The sequence below is a fragment of the Mobula hypostoma genome, chromosome 9 (genome assembly GCF_963921235.1).
Source record: "Mobula hypostoma chromosome 9, sMobHyp1.1, whole genome shotgun sequence".
Taxonomy (NCBI): Eukaryota; Metazoa; Chordata; class Chondrichthyes; order Myliobatiformes; family Myliobatidae; genus Mobula; species Mobula hypostoma.
In genome coordinates this window covers 127,233,857-127,250,256 of record NC_086105.1, presented here as the reverse complement: position 1 = coordinate 127,250,256, position 16,400 = coordinate 127,233,857, and the positions used below count along the sequence as shown (strand labels likewise).

The window sequence follows — 16,400 nt, the reverse complement described above, 5'->3', positions numbered from 1 at the left end:
TTGATAATAAATATACTTTGAACTTTGAAGAGTCACTTGATACTAGGTAAGATGGTGCTCATGGTTATTGACTGTGCTCACGGCTGCAGGAAAACAATCCGAAAAGCTTGCTGTGAATAGAACTTTAAAGTAAAAGACACTTTTCCAACTTCAGGATGTCCCAATGTTCTTGATAATGTTGTACTTCATTTACAGTGTAACTGGTTGGAGTTTTGTTGAGAATTATGGCTGCATCAGCATGTCACAATGACTAGATACTAAGTTTTACAGATATCGATTCAGGATAAATATTAACCAGACCATTTTGGAGAAGTTTCTCTCTTACAATACCATGAGGTCTTTCTCATTCACTTCAGAAAGAGAGAGCTTTTGCTTTAATGCATTACCTCAAAGACAATGCCCCATCCACTTAATGCCAAATTTTGGGGAGAATTGGTTCTCAAGTCTTTCAATTGTGACTTGAATTGAAGCTCTCTGATTCAGAGACATGGGAGACAGACACAGAGCTACAGTTGAGTTACCTTAAAACTATTTCAAACTTTCAAATAGTGAAGGAAAAAATCCTCTGCCTAATATAAGCTAACTGATTGGGCAGAGGCAATGTAGCATATAACATGGCCTAAATCAAACTGCACAACAAAATTACCGTGTTATATCCCAGAGAATAAGATTGGAGACACAAGAGGGTGTAAATACTGGAATCTTGAGCAAAAGGCAAACTGCTGGAGAAACTAAGTCAGTCAGGTAACATTTGCGGGGCGAACTGGATAGCCGATGTTTTATATCAAGACTGTACATCTGGACTGAGGGAGTAAAGGAGAGATGACCAATATAGAGGGGACAGGTAGGGCAAGAGCCATTAAGTGATAGGTGGGTCCAGGTGAGGTGATTTGACTGACAGAAGGAGGAGAGATGGGTGGAAATAGCACGAGAGACTGGAAGATGATAGCGGAGGCAATAAAGGGCTGCAGATGATGGGATCTGAAAGCGCAGCGTGGAATCAAATAAGGGAAGTAGGGTGAGCAGTTGGGAATATTAGGTGAGGGAACCCAGTGGGAGGCATGTGGATGCTGGGCAGATGAATTAGGTGGAGAAGGGATAAGAAACTGAGTATTAGCTGAAGGATAGAGGGTGGAATTAATTTATCTATCACAGTTGATCTTAATTTTATGGGGAAATGTTAGTAATTAGACCTATGACCACATGTGCAGAAAAAAAAATGATAACCAGCGGAAAGGCCACTTGGTAACTAATATGTGCACAAGATTCCTTAAACATAAATTGTCAATTTATTTCTAGTAGAATAATAAAGAAATAACAGTTTTGGCAGCGACTGTGAACAAAAAAAAAGATAACGTTTCAGATGCTCTGTTCGGTCTCCAACCCACCACTACACCCACCCAAGAAAAGATTGTAAAGGTATACACCTGCTGAAAAACAACCACAGTATCTGGATAGAGTGCATATTGAACTTGTACAACTGGCTGAATTCACAAATTTGTCTTCATGTGAGAAGGGAAGGGAGCATCAATAGAACTCAGAGATGCCTAACTATGACCTTCTTTAAGAAAGGAGCTTGGTTTGGCTGCAGTACTTACAGAATGGTTTGCCTCCTGCCTGCTACAAGAAACAACACTGCAATGCTTGACTTCAACTGATTCACGCAGTGGCCTGGGTCACAGGGCAGACTCTGCCCATCAACAAGTAAAATAGACATGATTTTTATTATATGACAGCACAAAGAAAGATAGAAGGAGCATCGTCGACCACTGCAGAAGTTCTTTGGTAACCTGACAAAAACCTGTCCCAAAGAGGAATTGTGGAGATTCATTCTTAAATTTGGCTTCACTCAAAGTGTCTTCTTCATTCTAATCCTTCCATGCATGATAAGGAAGCAGTGAATTAAACCAAAAGATTAACCACAGATGTATTCTCAACTAAGATCCTGATCTTCAAGCACTTTTTACCTCCGTGAACTGGGGATGGTGATGAATTTCATTGCTGATATCACTTCAAATCTCTCCACAACCTCTAAATTGCAACATTTCACCTTACCTCCAACTGCATAACGGAATGGAGTCCATTAATAGGAAACTAATCTTCAACACCTCCATTTCAGAACCAATGGAGGTCATAATGCTAGGGTTGACCGATGACACTTGTGTAGGTATGCTAAGTATATGAACTCTATTGACTTATTCTCTAAAGTATTAGAGGGAATGCCCCTTATAGTAAATATCCTTCAGACAAATCGACCCTATCGTCCTCAATATCTCTCCCCAACAATAGACCCTGATGAGATCCTGGAAACATGGATCACTCTCTACCTCACCACAGCATCAATTATCAAGTTATCAATAACAATGCACCACTGTCTCCAATGCACGGACCCAGTCTTTGGCTGGCTGATGAAGAGTGTTTGAAGATCAAAACCTCACACCCATTACTGTACATACAGTCTACTCACAACAGTGATGCTATTTTCCTGTATGCTTCAGAAATGTGGGCTCTCAACAGCAGGCACTTCAAAACACCTCACAGATACTGATAACACCACCTCTGTAAAGATCTTCAAATCCAGTGGCAGGTTAAAATAAACCAACATCAGTGTGGTCTAGCAGGTCAACATGGGCCAGCTATACTGTCAGCATACCTGAAACATGCTCTGTTACATAAAGAGATTTTGTGGAAAGCCTCACTGACTCATGAAAATCCATATATGTACTTTGATAATAAATTTACTTTGAACTTTAAACACTAACTTGTCTCAGCATTACTATTTTGCATAAAAGGGATGTTTTGAAGGGACCGAATTTAAAGAATTCCTTCACAAATGTTTGATAAATATTGTTATGGTGTTTGACCAGAAAAAAAGAAAGAGTATGATTATTTATTTATTTACTATGGAAATTAGTTTTTAAATTAATTTATATTGTAAAAACAGCATCAAGAAAGCCTTCATGAAAATATAGCCGCTGGCAGATCAGTGTAAATTTAAATTTTTACAATGGTGCAACAAACATATTGGGTTTTATGGCAGAAATAAAACTTGGAAGCACAACAAAAAAGCAAAACACACAACTTGACAGAATGAGCCAATGGGCAGTACTTAAACGTTAAATGCCATATTCTCCAAAGATCATTATGTACTAAAAATGATAATGAATTTTTCAGAATACAGTTCTCTGCCTCATGTTTTAATCAGCATTCAGTTTTTTAGTATCACAATAAATGCCATTTGTTATACATTATTAATGCTGATTTAAGACATATGAGTTCAAGTTGCCAGCTATCCAAATGACAATTATTACTTCAGAATAAAATCGCACAATATATCCTGAAAAGTGGAACCCCAGGGGGAGCAGACACTAAAGGTAAAAACTTTAAACGAATAGAAGGCAATAAAATGTAATAAATCAGAGGATGCCATGACCTACTGCAGGCGAGAATTACAGGAACAATCAGCTATTTCGAAGTTCAAAGTACAGTTATTATCAAAGTATATATATATTATACAACCTTGAGGGTTGTCTCTCTACAGGCAGCCACAACACAAAGAAGCCCCAAAAGAACCTGTTAAAAAATAGACCGTCAAGCACCCAATGTACAGGGAGAGAAAAAAATTGTGCAAATCAAAAAAGTAAATGCATTCAGAACTGAAGTTTTACGATGAATCAGACTAGAATTATGTGTAGTACTCCTCTAAGTAGCTCTCTGAAACAGGCACTGAGCTAGGCTGTGGGAATAATTTTCAAATGCATTAACAGGATATTACTTTCTATGAATGAAAAATGTGAATTATTTGAAACAAAACAGCACAATTGAAAATAAGCCTACATACAGTATATATTCTAAATACCCCAGAAATGTACTCTGTGTAAAAGACATAAATGTATTTTCTTTAAAAAGCAGCTCAATACTTACACACAAAATGGAAGTAGATTTATAAGGGTCTCCTTCTTAGGACTGGATGTAAACTCTGGGAGTGTCTGTATAATTTTGTTCATTATGTTTCTCAGATACTCCTGGAGTTGTTTACGGCGTTCCTCGACAAACTTTGCATCCTTAGAAGAACATGAAAATGGAAATGCTGTAATTACAATGCCATCCTTTTCTTAACAAGGTATTCTACAAGGCCAGTATTAAACTTATGCAGCCAATGATATCTGCTGTCTGCACACCTCTGCAGCACAGACCAATAGCCATGATCAGTACTTTGTTTTTTCCACAATAATAGTTGCCACAGTCCATGATATTTTTTACCGTGTTAGCTGGAAAGTAAACAAGCATTTGCAAAATTATACGAGTCCTAGATTAACAGCAAGAGAGTCCACTCAGAAAGATCTGAATGCATATGGGTTAACTGTTGAAATAGTGAAATGTTATGATTCATGGCTAAAGATATCTAAGCTCTACTTAAGAAATGATACTGATGGAGCTCCAAGATGATCATTTATGGATGAAAAATAAGAAATGTTAATGGCCGATGAACAATTTTTCTGTATTAAATAACATTTTGAAAAACAATCTTATCCAAGTTGTACATTTTTTGTTTTAACGTGATCAATGTTTCTAGAATAAAATACTATTATTCAAAAATGTATAAACTTTGAATAAAGAGAATGCCATATCACATTTACATTTTCTGGAATTTAGAATGGACTTTTTACATGTGTGTGCATGCAGAGCTAATGATACAGGATCACATCCAGTCATCAAAGTACCATAATTAGATTATTGTTCCCAATTCTGATCATCATAACTTACGAGCGAGAAGTGATGTACAAGAATGGTTCCAAGGTTGAGAGATTTCAGCTTTCAAGTTTAGTTTGGAGAACTTGAGAATAATGGGGACTCATGCAAAACACTTTAAACAAATGGTGCCAGTCAACAGGAAGGGTGGTAGAGGTAGATCCATACATTAATTTAAAAGGAACTTGGATTAACTAAGGGGAACTTTTCACCCCGAGAATGCTGAGTACTTGGAACACACTGCCAAAGAGAGTGGTGAAAGTAAAGTTGCTGCCAGCATTTAAGAAATGTCTAGACAAGCACTTATATGACCTCGGCACTTCAGACTAGAGGCCAAGTACTGCAAGATGGGGCAAAACAGATGGGTACCCGACACAAACGTGGTGGGTGAATTAATCTGTCCCATACCATCTGGCTCTATGATTCAATTAGTTTCAAAATCTGTGAGAACAGTGCGAGGAAAGGACCCATTGGATGCCTCTACAGGATTGCCACAGATTTACTACGACAAATTACCTTCTGCTGTGTCAAAAGAGCTCTGTGATTCTTAAAAGCACTTTAAAAGCCCTGTTGGAAGATTAGCATTTTCGTTCTCTTGTCATTTCTGCCGACATTTAAACCTCAGCTAACAAACCAAAATAGGTTAAATTGCTATTTTTCTGACTGCTCCTGCCCAAGGCCTGTAAAATCACCATGTAAAATTTTAGCAACCAATTGGAGACATTACAAAGATATTAGTATCCCTGTGCCAACTCGGAGACCTGTTTGTTTTTATACAGGTAAACGGTAAAATCAAATGGATTGTGTTACTAAATAGATGTGTGCTAATCCTAATTTGAATAAGATGCAGAATTTAGTGTGGTTTTAAGTACTACTGTGATGGGCAGCCCTGTTTATTCTTTACAGCTAGATTTTAAAGGCTGCCCATCACAGTAGTTGCTAGTTGGGCCTCAAAACGCATGAGCTTAAATCTCACAGGACTCAGCCAGCTGATCACATTTCTACTTAAGCAATTAAGAAGTCAGCTGTAAATTGAGGAATCTGACAAAACGGCACTTAAAATTCTTGTAGGAAATAATGTCACTGGTCCAGTTTTATGATGATTTTTAATACTTGTTACTTGTATTCATATTATTGTATATATACAGACATCCCACCTCTCCCAGAAGTTCCCGGAGTCTCCCGCATATTAATACTGGCTCCCTGATGCCCGCAAATTATATACAATATCACGGAAATCAATTTTTTTGAGAGAGCGAGCGAGCAAGAGAAAGCAAAAGAGAGTGCGAGAGCGACCACGAGAGAGAGAGAGAGCGCGCGCGAGAGAGAGCGAGAGCGAGAGCATGAGAGAGTGCGCGAGAGAGAGCGCGAGCGACCACGAGAGAGAGAGCGCGAGCGACCACGAGAGAGAGAGCGCGAGCGTGCCATGGCAAAGAGTTCCAAAAAAAGAAAATATAAAACGTACGTCACCCCAGACTACACTAAAGTGTACCCCTGCCTAATAGGGGTCAAAATAATGACAGTGTTGCTCACTGCACTGTTTGCAACAGTGACTTTTCTATTGCCCATGGTGGGTTAAGACTGTAAAAGACAGGTGTCATTCGTTCATTAGCATAACTAACATTATTTAAACTAGCTGGCTAGCTGCTAAGGAGCTACTCTATTGCAGACATCCCACCTTTCCCAGAAGTTCTGGGAGTCTCCCGCAAATTGATGATACTACCTCCCTGAAATGAGTTTTTGCAGGGTGGGATGTCTGTATATACAAGGAAGAATGTTGCTGTCAACAGCATACTTAGCCATGCTAGACCTTATTTTAGAATAACAGAAGTGTATAGCACATAAAGAAGGCATTTGTATCAGCACATCCACAACAGATCTTTAAGAAGGTTTTGCCTGTGGCTATGTATCAATGTCTGCTTCAAATATTTATCTTCTTCTCCATTAAAAAGGTGAAATAGTCTCACAGTCTTAATTGCTTTCTATGGGCATGCTTTCCATTCTAAACAACACACTGTATAAAGAATTTCAAGCCTTCTTTATAAGGACAAAATTAAATTGATGGTTCATTGCCACTCACTTTCCAATCAACGGAAATTATCTTTTCCTATTCAACCCAACATAACACAAAATTTGAAATAATTCAATCTCTAAGCATACTCTGTGGCAATGGAAGTAGTTTCAGTACATAAAGTCTCCTTCTATAATGATAAATTTTCAAATTTTGTCATCACTTTCTTGTAAATGCTGTTTGGCTTTCTATCTAAAACTGCTCACGCTATTTCAATTGCAAGCTAACAACTGCCTTCTAAAGATTTAACAATATTATTTGCTCACACATTGTGCCCCTATTTATAAATCCTAAAATAAAATTGAACTTTTAAAGTCTTTATGTTCAAGTTCCTTCAACTGAATTCGAACATCTATTTTGCTCAGAACAACAACTCCTTGGACAGAGGGATCCTAATCTCTGAATTCCTTTGCCTAAATTTATGCTTTGAAGTTCATGAAAGAACATTTGTACTCGGAATATGGTGAGCAGATTTGGGCCCCTTATCTAAGAACTTGCTAACATGGGAGACGGTCTAGAAGAGGTTCGCAAGAATGATCTCAGGAATGAAAGGGTTAACATATGAGGAGCATTTGATTCTCTGGGACCATACCCAGTGGAGTTTAGAAGTATGGGGGGTGGGGGGATCTCATTGAAACCCATCATATATTGAAAGGCCAAGATAGACTGATGTGCAGAGGATGTTTCCTATTGTCGGAGGAGCCTAGAACCAGAATACAAGGGCATCCCTTTAGAAAAGAGATGTGGAGGAATTTCCTTAGCAAGAATCTTAGGAATTCATTGTCAAGATGGCTGTGGAGGCCAAGTCATTGGGTATATTTAAAGTGGCGTTGATAGGTTCTATATTAGAAAAGGTGTCAATGAAATGGGGAAAAGGCAGATATATGGGTTGAGAAGGACAATAAATCAGCCATGATGGACTTGATGGGCTGAATGGCTTAATTCTGCTCCCATGTTTCCTGTGCTGTGCTGTTCTCTATTCTAGATTGCTTCAACATTTTAATGGATCTGCTTCCTATCTACCTGCTTCTTTTCCAGGTACTAATATGGGGCAGCAATCTGCTACTTGCGGCCAAAGCCATTCCTAGAAGAAGTGTATTACATAAATCAGATGATTACATGGGTTTCTACCATGAGCAGCAAACAGATGCTAACAATCAGAGATTCAGAAGATCTCTCTGCATGCTGTCCAACCAGAACATCAGCTAATGAAATTACAGAGAGCTTCTCCAGGAGCATCTTATGTCTGTGGCATATCTTTGACAATCAGTGTGAGAAAAAGAGAAGAAGCCAAGATCTTGGTATATTATCATCAGAATGTAGGGGTTAAGCACTCTCAAATCTTTACCAACATCTTGCCTTAAACTAGACATCACTAGTGCAACTGATCCAGTGTGAATTGCTTCATTTTCACTGATAAATACAAGAATAGTCCTACGGTGTTATTCTGAAATGAATTTAAATCCACAATGTCGGTGCTCCCCGGCTTGTGTGTATTTACCTAATATTTGTGTTACTCAAAACATTTAACAGTTTATGCATCAGCTATTGCTAAAAGAATGTAATTTCAATAAGAATTCTAGTAATTGATGATTTTAGTAAAAAAAATTGATCATATCAAGCAGAAATAACCCACGTTTCTAGAACAAATTGCAAATGTCAGATAGACATAATTTCAACATGAATGACTGCATACACAGGAGGTTCCTATCACATTTTAAGTTTAAGTGAAGTATAAATCCACAAATGGGAAAAGACACAAAATTCATAATTAGCATTTTGAAAAGCTCAGAGAATAATTTATATGCACTGCACTTCACTATATTTCAGATGCTCAAATTCTATTTTAATTGAAATATATAAAAGTTAACACTTGATTGGATTGTGTTCAAAGCTCTGGATGAAACCTATTACCTTACAAATAGAAAACTGCAATTTAAATGTGGAAATGGTTCAGAGGTGACATATATTAACTATCACACCAATGCCAAAATCCCTCAAGAAATTGCATATCACTGAGATATTATTGTAAAATTCTGAACTTTCCATTTAAGAGCATTAATTAAGTAAACAAATAAGCTAAAACAAATTAAAACTGCAGAATTCATTTTAATTCCAAGGAATAGAAATGTGATCTAAAACACAATGCAAGATTTTAGGTACCGTTAAGTGGAAATACAGTTTTTAATTAGGGACCATTTTGCTTCTCTAGCAACTTTTTGAAACTTTTTTGAAAATTATTTTATTAAAATGCATTAACATTTACCAATAATTAAAATAATTGGACTGAACAAAATAATTAAAACCCTACTTAATACTTTGCCATTTAATCTACATACCTATAATTCCCATTAAAATTGAAGAATTCCCAGTATAGTATTAGATCCTGATCCAGGTCTGACCAGGGAAAGCATCTTAGTTCCAAATCCCTAGCATAATGTTTAGAACATGTGGCAAGATATTGCCCCACTGCTGGATTTCGTAGGGTATCCAGGAATGGGGCTCAAAGATGAATTCAGATCTGGCAGGACGTCCCAGGCTCTTGGACATATAAGTGTTTGGTTTCTGTATGGCTCAATGTCAGTGGTTTTGTTTGAAACTACCACCACAATCATCACAATTTGACTTACTTACTTTCCAAAATATATGGTGCTGGAAGGAGGCTGCAGCACCTGCACCTTTGTTGGAGTTGCCACTTGTTTATTATTTTCTTTATCTTTAACTTGGAACAAAAGGAACCCTGCCCACTCTTATATGCTGGTGAGATGTTCCCTTAGCCAGATGTAGCTTAAAAAAGGTAACAAGTAAGCAATGCATCTTTACTATAAATTAACATATTTAAATTAATTTATAATGTCAAATTAGGCCATAAGACATAGAAGCAGAATCAGGCCATTCAGCCCATCAAGGCTGCTCTGCCATTCCATTAATGCTGATTTATTATTCGTCTCAACCCCAATTAGGCTTGCTAATATTTATTTGAACATAACATTGCATCCAGTAAGGCAACAAAGCAATTGCATACACTTAAAGAAATGATTGTTCAAATCATATTTTCTGTGTATATGACAGATCCTGGAAGTAAAACAGGAAGAGTTTGATCAGATATGTTTGCAGAACAGTGAACCATGAATTACTTCTTGTGCTTCCATTCAAACTTCTAAATGCATTCACTAAATTTACACACAATAAAAATGAACACGTTGTTAATTTTGAAAAGAAAACACAAAAAACAACTATAGTTACTGGAAATCTGACACAAAATGAGAAAAATTCTGAAAATATCCAACAGGTTAGGCAATATAGGGATTGAGAATTGTTGTCTCTATTATAGATGATGAAAATCTTCAGCACTTACTCTTTTTGTTATTCATTTTGCAGATATTTTTCATATCCTTTTGCAACAAAGGAGTCCATTCAACCTATCGAATCTATGCAGCCCTCAAAACAATCTCATTAATCCAATTTCCTCCTCCTTTTCCTGTAACCTATTCTCACACAGATTCCTCATTCTCCCACCCCATTCACTAGGGATAATTTTTGGTCGTCAATTAACCTGCTGTACCAACCACCACATCTTTCCAATATGGGAGGTACCAAAGCACCCAGAAAAAACACATGGGACACAGGGACGAGAATGGACAAAATTTGTTCAGGCAATACCGGAAGTCAGGATCGAATACGAATTGCTGGAGTGTAATACAGCAGGGTTACCTGTGCCACTGTTTTTAATTGGATTGGACTGTATTAATAAAAAAAAGTAATAACTTTAAAGACAATTCAATGACAATAATTCATATAGGGCATCCATTGTAAGTGGCTCTGCCTGAGGAAGAAAATATTTATATAGCATTACAAGGTCTACTTAACCTGTGGTGATCCATTCCAGTATAACAATCCAGCCAACTGAATCTGACTGATTAGAGATGTCCAAGCTAGTCAATTTTGCTAAGTTTTTTATTGCATCTCATAAGCATTTTTTAAGCATGAGTCTAATGTGGGATGGATACAAAACAAAACTGGCAGTGGAGTACAACAGTTCTGAATAAAGAGACAATCCTTTTATGACTTATTTTGAACACTATATTAGACAGATGCAAGGGCAACCGAAGCTAAACGAAGCTAAATCATTTTGCCTTAAACACAAATGAGGCAATTTTAACGCTGTGTTGTTGATTTTAATGATCACACACTAGAAGAAAAGCTTTTCCAAATTTGAAATAAACACACCACTGCAATTGAGAATTATTATTATTTTCCACCATTTGACACAATCGTGTGAAAATACCGAAAGATGCTTTAATAATGTCTCTTAAGTAAGAATGTGACCTGATATATTTTCCAATAGCACTGCAGTGTTTCTTTTGGGAATTAAACAATTTTCTCTGCAAAATCCCGAAGTCTGAAGCAGGAATCTGTAAGTCAATAGTGACAATTTGTTACAAGCCACCCTGTGCAGTTGGCTGCCCCTGTATTGTGCTGCTGTTCTAGATTTCTCAGATTCAGAGTCAGGCTTATCATCACTAACATATGCCATGAAATTTGTTGTTTTGTGACAACTCATTGAATGGGAAAACTGCCCACTGAGAATACACGAGGTTAAACCCAGCCAAAGTACAATGGGCCCCACTGGAATCAAAAGAAAGTAGTGCCTGCCCATAGCACATAAGCAAATAATGTTTTTTAATTTAAATCTATCAGTTTAAATGTAGTACGAGAAACTAGACACTGTAGACGTTGGAACCTGGAGCAACATGGATTGTTGATGTTCAGATCAAGGCCCTTCATCCAGACTGTACAAAAGCATTGTTTTGTATGTTTGCGAGTTTTATTTTAGCATTTAAATAAGTACAAATCTTGCTTTAGATTAGCTCTTTAGTCTTTCTGAATGGCAAAGTCATTCACAATATTCAATATCAGGCCAGATTGATACTCTGTGACCCTGAGGAGCTTGGCTTTAGATCTAGTTCAAGTTTGCTGTCATTTCAACTGAGTTCACATATAACCGCAAAACAATATTCCTCCAGATCAAGGTGCACAACACAGTATGAATAACTCATACACAGCATATGAAATATTACCACAAATAATAAGGTGTATTTACACCACAAATTCAAAAGTAAACAGTATAACGCTACTGGCACTTCATAGGTGGTGAGGCCTGGGTGATGGCAGGGAGTTCAGCAAGTTCACAGCCTGGGGGATCAAGCTGTTTCCCATCTTAACAGTCCTAATGCTGCGGCACCTCCTGCCCGATGGTAGAGTCAAGGAGAATGTAGGATGGATGGAAGCAATTATTGACAATGCTAATGGGGGGGGGGGGCGCCTGTGCATGCAATGTTCTTGGTAAGTATCTCGGATAGGTAACCCTCATGATCCTTTGTAGGGTGTCGTGGTCACTACACTGTCTTTCACGTACCAGACAGTGATGTAGCTGATCAGGACGTTCTCAATTGTGTTCTGTAAAAATTGGTTACAATGCAGGGGGTGGAGGAGTGGGGAAGCCTCGCTCACCTTAATCTCCTCGAGAAGTGGAAACACTGTCATGCTTTCTTGACTAAAGAGGTGGTGTTGAGAGACCAGGAGAGGTCGTCCATTGGGTGCACTCTCAGAAACTTAGTACTCCTAACTTTTTCCATGTTCGAGACTTTTATGTGCAGCAAGGAGTGATCAGCCTGCATCTTCCTAAAGTCCATAATCATCTCTTCAGTCTTGTCCACAATGAAAATCAAATTGTTGTGCTCGCACCATTCTGCAAGCCACTCTACCTTCTCTCTGTACGTGTTCCATCATCATTGTTGTTGACACCAACTCCTGTTGTGTCATTCGCAAATTTGATGATTCAGTTGGAACTGGATCTAGCAGTACAACCATGTGTCAGCTGCGTGAACAGCAGCAGGTTGAGTACACAGCCCTGGGGGGCATTAGTGCTCAGCATGATGGAGCTAGAAATGCTGTTGCCAACATGGACTGACTGATTTTTCTGTCAAGAAGTTCAAGATCCAATTACTCCTTTGTACATAGAAAGGTGTTCAGACCCAACAAGGACAGCTTACTCACCAGCTTCTGAGGGCTGATCATATTAAACGCTAAGCTAAAGTCGATAAACAACATCCTGGTGTATGAGACATCATTTTCCATGTGGGAAAGGATGGCGTGGAAGGCAGAGGCTATGGCATCATCAGTGGACTAATTTTACTGACTGTTGAGATCATTCTGGGAATTTAAACGCAAAGTTTAGTCCTGACAAAGGGTCTCGGCCTGAAACGTCGACTGCACCTCTTCCTACAGATGCTGCTTGGCCTGCTGCGTTCACCAGCAACTTTGATGTATGTTGCTTGTCAATCTGGGAATGTAGTCTCTCACTTAAGCAAGAATAAATCAGGGTGTGGTAATGTCCTGGAATCCAGCTACCGAGGGAAACCGTGCTGGGGAATTCACTGGAGAAAACAGCTTAGTCCAAGGGCACATAGCTGTATATCTTGTGGTAGTTGAAAATCTGGCCCATTATGTTACACCAAGATGAATTATATATTCATAAATTAGACTAAATCCTTTCTACTTTTGAGTTATGTATCAGCATCAGTCCCTCCAATTTTAAGTCCAACGAGTAGTATCCTCACATCCAGAAAACTCATTGGGTTAGGCACTGAGTAGATAATCTGTTATAATAAATCCAGAGTGAATAATTAACCTCAGGATTACAGGACATTAGGAGAAGGATTAGAAATGAAATACATAGGAGATAGTTACTTCAAGATTATTTTCTTTGAGACAGGCATCAGTTATAGCATTTGATTCAGGAAGAAATACATTGTATTTTTAGCCCTTAAGTATTCAGAACTTGAACAAAGCTGAGATTGCTCGTAATAAATTAGTGGCATTATGGATTACACTGAACTTTTCTCATTTGGTATGCATCACTGACATTCTCAGTCTTTTCAAGTCTGTTTAGTTCTTCAATAAAAATAACTGCAGTCTGACATTTAGATCTGACTAATTCCAAGGAATGACTGTGCTCTCATACATAGGCAATTAAATCACCTTGTGCTGGTTAATTTTTCCTATATAAATATATTTTTATGCTAAAATCCTTCCTTTGAAAAAAAGCAGAGTAACTAGTCCAACATACTCACCTGAACAGTTGTTTCAGCTGATAATATTTGAACCTCAAATCACACTGAAAAGATTAAGCTAAATTAATACCCTACGGCCATAAGATATTGGAACAGAATTAGGCCATTTGGCCCATTTAATCTGCTCTGCCATTTCATCTGGCTGATCCAATGTTCCTCGCAGCCCCAGTCTCCTGCCTTCTCCCTATAATCCCTTCATGCCTTGACCAATCAAAAATCTATCAACCTTTGCCTTAAATATACATAAGGACTTGGTTTCCACAACTGCCTGTGGCAAAGAATTCTACAGATTCATCACTTTCTGGCAAAAGAAATCACCTCATCTTTATTCTAAAAGGATGGCCCTCTATTCTGAGGCTATGCCCTCTATGTCTTAAACTCTCCAACCATAGCACACATCCTCTCCACACCCACTCCATCAAGGCCTATCACTATTCGATAGATTTCAATGAGGTCACCCCTCATTCTCCTGAATTCCAGTGAATACAGGTCTTGCCTTGCCTAGCTTTGCACCCTAAACTCCTGGTGAAGTCGTTAGGGCGCCGTTATGACAAGCTTTGCACCAGTCTGTTCCATCTGTCATGGTTGTGTGCCAGAGCCTGGGTCACCGCAAATGTTCTCCCTGTCCATTCTTTAATGTTGTCCGTCCATCTTTTCCTCTGTCTGCCTCTCCTTCTTTACCCCTCCACAGTTCCTTGTAGAACGGTCTTTGCAAGTCACTGGATCATGTTACGTGGCCGTACCATCTCAGCTTTCTTTTTTTCACCATTGTGAGAAGGTCTTCATGGGGGCCAATGTGGTGCTGAATGGCCTTGCGGACCTGCTCGTTTGTGATGTGGTCCAAGTATGAGATCCAGAGCCATCAACACTCTTCATATGACAAGCCATTCAAACTTGGATTCATTTTTGTGAATCTTCACTGAACCTTCAGGAAGTTTCAGCATGTCCTTTCCAAGGGGTTGAAAATTGCTCACAATACTCAATTGAAGCCTCACCAATGCTTTATAAAGTCTCAACATTACACCCTTGCTTTTATAACCTAGTCTTCTTGAAATGAATGCTAACATTGCATTTGACTTCCTCACTACAGACTCAACCTGCAAATTAACCTTAGGGAATCCTGCACAAGTCCTTTTGCACCTCAGTTTTTTTTTGTATTGTTCTCTCCACAAAATAGTCAATATTTTCACTTCTTCTACCAAAGTGCATATCCTTACACCTCCCAACACTGTATTCCATCTGCCATTTCTTTCTCAATTCTCCTAATCTGTCTAAGTCCATCTGTAGCCTGATGAAGGGTCTGGGCCCAAAACATCAACTGTTTATTCTTTTCCATAGATGCTGCCTGGCCTGCTGAGTTCCTCCAGCATTTTGTGTGTGTTCCTTCTATAGCCTCTCTACTTCCTCTAAACTACCTGCACCTCCACCTATCTTCATATTGTCTGCAAACCTTGCAACAATGCCATCAATTCCATCATCCAAATCATTGACATACAACGTAAAAAGAATCGGTCCCAACACAGACCCCTGTGGAATACCACCAGTCACTGGCAGCCAACCAGAAAAGGCTCCTTGTATTCCCACTCTCTGCCTTCTGCCAATCTGCCACTGTTTTATCCATGCTGGAATCTTTCCTGCAATACCATAGGCTCATAGCTTGTTAAGCAGCCTCATGTGTGGCTCCTTCCCAATACCTAGCACACTAAACAATAATCCAGTGTTGAAATTGATTGTGCATAGTGAGCCAATACATTAATAACTGCTTTATGTTTCCGGTCATTAATATAATAAGCTCCTTATCATTACAGAGGGCTATATTAGGGAAATTCCAGGCAGTTTCTAGAGCAGGTTATATGGTCGGCATAACATTGTGGGCTGAAGGGCCTGTAATGTGCTGTAGATTTCTACATTTCTATGTTAATATCTTAAGGCAGGATGTGCTGTATTGTGACCAAGTGTCACCACTAAGGGCTAATTGTGTTTATTCCAAACTGCAGGTGGAGACAGGTGCTCCAGAAGGGTATACAGATGCCAGGTATTGAATCATATTTTATGGACAAGGGAAGATAGGACTCACTAGATTTTAATAAAGACAATATTATGTAAATTTAAGGAGCAACACACACAAAATACTGGAGGAACTCAGCAGGTCAGGCAGCATCAATGGAGAGGAATAAAAAATCAATGTTTCAGGCTGGGTCCCTTCATCAGGGCTCCATAGATGCTGCCCGACATGTTGCATTCCTCCAGCATTTTGTATGTGTTGTTCTGGACTTTCAGCATATGTAGAACCTCTTGTGTTTGTGAAGATTTATAGCAAACTGGAAAAATGAATGCATTCGCATGGCCATGCCTCTTTTCTTCCTCTTTCCTTGGTAAACTCTTATCAAGGAGGTATCACAACTTCGCTGAGACTGTGACATCACTCTTATCTAGCGCAC

General features: G+C 38.6%; 1 protein-coding gene across 1 annotated transcript in view; it reads right to left on the bottom strand.

The window, feature by feature from the left end:
- The window catches only part of snx29 (sorting nexin 29), a 581,542-nt gene that overhangs the window by 60,725 nt on the left and 504,417 nt on the right, over positions 1–16,400 (bottom strand). Inside the window, exon 20 of the mRNA XM_063059095.1 lies at positions 3,925–4,064. Coding sequence (XP_062915165.1) covers positions 3,925–4,064 — 140 coding nt within the window. The remainder of the gene's footprint in view (positions 1–3,924; positions 4,065–16,400) is intronic.